Here is a 5,736-nt window from a genome sequence, read left to right as displayed (position 1 = left end):
CAGGAATTACCACGTGTCAGAGCTAAGTATTAAGGCCAGGTCACCTGAATTATTACTCCTTGGAAGTGACATCAGCCCTGTCAAAGTGGAAATGATTTGTCGCTTCAGCGCCTCACTGATATTAAATCTAGAGGAGCGGATTCAAGTTTGCGCTTCAGGGAACACATGCACTTATTTATCATGTATAAGAAAATGCAGTAGACGCTCTTGGATTGCAGAGACACAAATTTGTTCTTTTCTAGGAGAAATTTGATAGGATTTGTATAAATTTTGCTGGCTACATATGAAAACAGGGGAATTCTACTAAACAATAACTATTATTTTATAATGTATGGTTACTCATAAGCTTCCCCAACAGGGAAGAATAAGCAACTGCAGAGCATTTCCTAACACCCCCCTCCCTACCCTCATGTCACTTATGTCACGCAAACACCAATAAAACTCCTCCACCTCCCACTCTTCAGTGCCAGTTCGGTAAGCATTTAGCCAAGCATGCTGGGAGATACAGAACATCTGAAGGCAAGGAGTATCCGGATGTCTTGAATTCTCTTTCCACTCTGTTCTGTTCTGATGCCATCTCATTACTAGACATTGGCATTAGACGTAGCAATCAACTACATTTGAACTGAGCGGAAGGAATATTCAAGATCGAAGTATTCAGAAGAAATGCCTCAAGAAAAGCCTCAGGCACCTAATCAGACTTTGATTCCTATCACAAATGACACAGAATCATCAAGCTCTGTCATTTCTAATGATACCACAAATAAAGGCTGGACTGAAGACAATTCTCCAGGAATAGAAGTATTGTGTGCCATCTATATCACTTATGCTGTGATCATTTCCGTGGGCATCCTTGGAAATGCTATTCTTATCAAAGTCTTTTTCAAGACCAAGTCTATGCAAACAGTGCCAAATATTTTCATCACCAGCCTGGCTTTTGGAGATCTTTTACTTCTGCTAACTTGTGTGCCAGTGGATGCAACCCACTACCTTACAGACGGATGGCTGTTCGGAAGAATTGGTTGTAAGGTGCTCTCTTTTATCCGGCTCACTTCTGTTGGTGTGTCAGTGTTCACACTGACAATTCTCAGCGCTGACAGGTGAGTTTCTTTTCCGTTATATTTCTCGGGAGTGAAATTAGGTAAAAAAAAAAGAAAGGATAGCTTGAGCATAGCATTCACTGACTACTATTCTGTTTTTCTCACATTCTGTAACCTGGATGTTGGATCAGAGAATCGGGTGGCATTTTAAATAAAAGTTGGTTATAAGAATGTTAAAATTCCTGTGTTGGCATCTGAGGAGAGGTTGAAATCGTATGGTTTAGGGATAATTTATTCTCTCTGAAGTAATCATTTGCCGGAAAGAATAATGAATGATTTTTTTTTCTCCCCAGTTTACCAAGTAAAGCAAATTGTTTCAAGTGTAAAAGAAAAAAAATTCATGCTTTATACATTAGTGCAGCCTAGTGGTGCAATATAGTCAACATTAAAACATTAGCGTAGGTGTGAAATTGACCATATATGCATTACAGTCTAACGGAGAGAATGGTAAAAAGATACATGCATTGGATCGATTTGAAATTTATCAAACGAGTTAAGGACAGAAAAATGGTGAGGTTTCCAGCTTCCTGGTAACTGGGTGTAATGTCATTACTTAATTGTATTTGTTTTCTCTATAGGCATTCAATGACATTTTCCTTTCCGGAGAAATAAATGAAAGCTGCTTGACCTTTAGAGCTCCTATAGATAGAGAATGGGAGAACCGCTCACAGCCAGGGTGCTCAGGGTCTGTGTTAGGATATGTTCAGTCTAAGTACTGTGTTTTTCTGTGTCCCTATTGTAGAATGATAACTGTGAAAGCATGAAAAAAATTAAGACTCCAAATGTTAAAAGTGTTGCTGAAAAAAGCCTGCAAGAAGTCTATAAGTAATCAATGCTTGGTAGGACCAGAAAGAATAGATTCTTCAGATTTTTGGAATCGGAGAGGAGGATAAGCCTTCCCTGTTTCTTTTTCGGATTTTTGCTTTGACTGGTCTTATGTTCTATTGAAGGGCAGACTCATTGAAAGGCTGCAGGTTTTAAGGTGGATTTGTCGGAATGTGGAGGCATCTTTGCACTGGCATAGGGCTTCCCATTTCACCCTTACGTTGCCTTAAATCTGCCCGCAATTTTGGCTGAGCAACGAATTAGCACTTATGAACAGGGAAGAAATTAACCCTCGCCTCTTTACCGCATAAACCCATGGATTTCTTTTCTAGCAACGTTTAGGGCTGCTCACTCATGAAAAAGAAAAATTCAGTTTAACAGTGCTCACACAAAAAGGAAGTCTTTTAGGACACTTAAGGTGATACATAGGTATGGATTACTCTCAATCATACATTAAATCACTCCTAAAAATATTTCTTTGTCCGGGAGGATCTATACATAAAATTATAAAATTGCAAATCTGGAATATCGCATGTGAGTGAATAAGGGAAAGATGATTAGCATATATAAAAGATATGGAGATGTATTTTGTGCATTTAAAACCATAACCACTTCTACTTGGTGAATGTTGTCTTGGCTATAGGCAAATAGGTAGGAGGTTGAACTAGATGACCACTAAGGTCTAACCCTAAGATTCTGTCATTTTTATATTATTTTGATTCTTCTAGATACAAAGCAGTTGTGAAGCCCCTGGAGCGACAGCCCTCCAATGCCATCCTGAAGACCTGTGCAAAAGCTGGCTGCATCTGGATCGTGTCCATGATCATTGCTCTACCAGAGGCTATATTTTCAAATGTGTATACTTTCCAAGATCGCAACAAAAATGCAACATTTGAATCCTGTGCCTCTTACCCTGTGTCTGAGAGGCTCCTGCAAGAGATACATTCTCTGCTGTGTTTCTTAGTGTTTTACATTATTCCGCTCTCTATTATCTCTGTCTATTATTCTTTGATTGCCAGGACTCTTTACAAAAGCACCCTGAACATCCCTACTGAGGAGCAAAGCCATGCCCGCAGGCAGGTATGTATTAATCAGGACTCATGCAAACATAGCTTGAAGGTAGAGGTAAAATTCCTACTTTTACACCTGTGAGTAATAAGTATAATAGCAGCATAGTATTTTTGTTATGATTATGGGCTCTGGAGTCTGTCAGACCCAGGTTTCAATCCTAGTCTATTACAGACTAGCTGAGCAATCTTGAGCAAGTTAGTTAACCTCTCTGTTCCTCAGTTTCTTCATCTGTAAAATGGAGATGAGGACTAGATGATACATATGAAATACTTAGCATAGTTCCTGGCACAGAGTAAGCCTTCAATAAATGGTAGTACTATTATCATTAGAGAAGGGACAGCTGAAGTTTGGGAGCAGCCAAAAGTATGAACCCCATGGAATAGTGAGGAGCATCACACAAGGTGAGACTCTAAGGTAAAGCATCTTTTATTTTAGAAAATATAACAATTATAGAAACACACAGGATGAGCGAGCTGGCAAGAACCCATAAAATTATTCAATGCAAACCACACAGATGAGCAAACTGAGGTCCGGGGGGAAGAAGTGCAAGTGGCAAGAAAACACAGTGACTCACGGAAGCTTGATTGAGACCATTGCAAGAGCCAGGTGTGCTTTCCCCATATGAACACAGGCAGAATTCAATTAACGTCGACAAAACCCACTCCCAGTGGATTTTAAAAAAGGATTTCTATCTTTCTTGCAGGGGGTGAGGTGAGGTTAGATGATTCCATTTACCTCTCCATCAGCACACAGAGAGCTAAGTGCCTTTTGGGGGAGCTAGTCCATTTAGGTGGTTCAAGGGTGGTGCTTGTGAGGCTGAAGTTGCTCATTTAATGCCCATTTACTGCCCATGATCTTTGCTCTATCTGTGACCGCAGGCTGTAGCTTTATTTAACCTGGTTCATTTCTCTCATTAATAGGTGTAGGTAGGGTTATTTTCACATGTGAAGGACAGCACATTTGGTTTGTATTCCTGTCACTAGATGGCTAGAATCCCTGTAGATTAAAAACAACTTTTGATACCAACTTGGCAACTTTCAGAAACTCCAGGCAAACGTTCTAACCTAATCAGCCTCTGCTGATTCTGTGAAAGCAGTATCGTATAGCAGCTCTTTAACTTTTTTAAATTAAGTGAAATGTTGGAGAATTCCACAACCCTCCTTGAGTTACTTGGAGACATTCTAAACCAAAAACACCAAACCCCTTGCCGTTGAGTCGATTCCGACTCACAGCGACCCTACAGGACAGAGTAGAACTGCCCCAGAGGGCTTCCAAGGAGCAGCTGGTGGATTCGAACTGCTGATCTTTTGGTTAGCAGCCAAGCTCATCCTAGAGTATCTCAAAAGCTGGGGTGGGAGTGTCTGAATTCGAGCTAATGAGACCAAGTTCATGGGTGAACATGCCAATGAACTTGCTGTATTCTGTAGCCACAGGCTGTCTTCTGGCACATTCCAGTCAGTAACCTCACAAACGCATGCTCAAAGGGAGACCCTTTTGTTCATTGTCAGATTTCTAGGTAAATCAGACAATGACTTCTTCCCCTCACTTAATCTCTGCCAGCTAATTTTTTTTTTTTTTTGCCATTTTTCTATCCTCTGTAGATTGAAGCCCGGAAGAGAATTGCCAAAACGGTATTGGTGCTGGTGGCTCTGTTTGCTCTCTGCTGGTTGCCGAATCACCTGTTGTATCTCTACCGCTCGTTCACTTATCAAACCTACGTCGACCCCTCTGCCCTTCATTTTATGGCCAACATCTTTTCCCGGGTCATGGCTTTCAGCAATTCCTGCGTAAACCCCTTTGCTCTTTACTGGCTGAGCAAAACCTTCCAGCAGCATTTTAAAGCCCAGTTATTCTGCTGCAAGGCGGAGCTTCCTGAGCCTCCTCCCCCTGCTGGTACCCCTCTTAGCAACCTGGCTGTGATGGGCAGGGTCCCAGGTGCTGGCAGCTCGCAGGTGTCTGAAATTAGTGTGACCTTGCTCGCTGAGGGTAGTGCGAAAACGGAAGATGACAGAGTCTAGCTTTTCAATTAAAAATGGTATTTTTCCTCCCAGCGTGTGTATCCAACTCGGAGCTGTGTGTAGGTGTATGATGTCAGGATTTTTGTGGTTTGTGAACTGTGTGGAAATCTCAAGAGTGAAGGGTCCTATAAGTAAAATGTAAACCATGATTTTTCTTCAAAGGGCAAATATTAATGCTATGGGACTTTCTACATACGATGAAGTCACACGAAGTGTAGCAGGACACGTTCGTATGTGCCCGTGGCTTGTGAGGGAGGTCAAATAGAAGGGGAGGGAGGTCAAATAGAAGGGGAGGTGGATGAAATAAACAAGATGAAACTTCAAACTTGAATTTGTTTCTGTCACATCTGTGATGCTTCTAATTTCTCCTATACTCATGTGATTTGCATACAATTGTGTTTGTGTTTATGACGTGGTGTTAATCTAGTGATTATACTTTGCATATGAAAGAGGGATCAAAAATAGAGATAAAACATCTCTTATGCTGTTTTCTTAAAAACAAAGTCCTTTAAAAAAAAAAAAAAAGGGCCCTCACAGAATGACTTCCCTTTGACAGTACTATTCCACTATTACCAAATCTGCACAATTGAAATGGAAATGTTTGGGGGTAAGCAAGCATAAAGTACTGAGGCCGAGTGTTTGCCTTACTGGGTCAACACGCATAAACTTACTGTAGTTCTACTTACAATCACCATTGATTAATAATTGGGCAAATTTATTTT

General features: G+C 40.8%; 1 protein-coding gene across 1 annotated transcript; it reads left to right on the top strand.

Annotated features, from left to right (window-relative positions):
* The first annotated feature begins 524 nt into the window (after nt 1-524).
* Nucleotides 525-5,078, top strand: BRS3 (bombesin receptor subtype 3). The gene is made up of 3 exons (XM_004380948.1): nt 525-1,100; nt 2,654-3,005; nt 4,598-5,078. Exons 1-3 carry the CDS (start codon nt 667-669, stop codon nt 5,012-5,014), a joined length of 1,203 nt encoding a protein of 400 aa, XP_004381005.1. The 5' UTR covers nt 525-666; the 3' UTR covers nt 5,015-5,078.
* The last annotated feature ends 658 nt before the right edge of the window (nt 5,079-5,736 follow it).

Source organism: Trichechus manatus, unplaced genomic scaffold (genome assembly GCF_000243295.1).
Source record: "Trichechus manatus latirostris isolate Lorelei unplaced genomic scaffold, TriManLat1.0 scaffold00079, whole genome shotgun sequence".
Lineage (NCBI taxonomy): Eukaryota > Metazoa > Chordata > Mammalia > Sirenia > Trichechidae > Trichechus > Trichechus manatus.
Note: the sequence above shows the minus strand (reverse complement) of the source record. Positions and strands in the feature narration are given on the sequence as shown.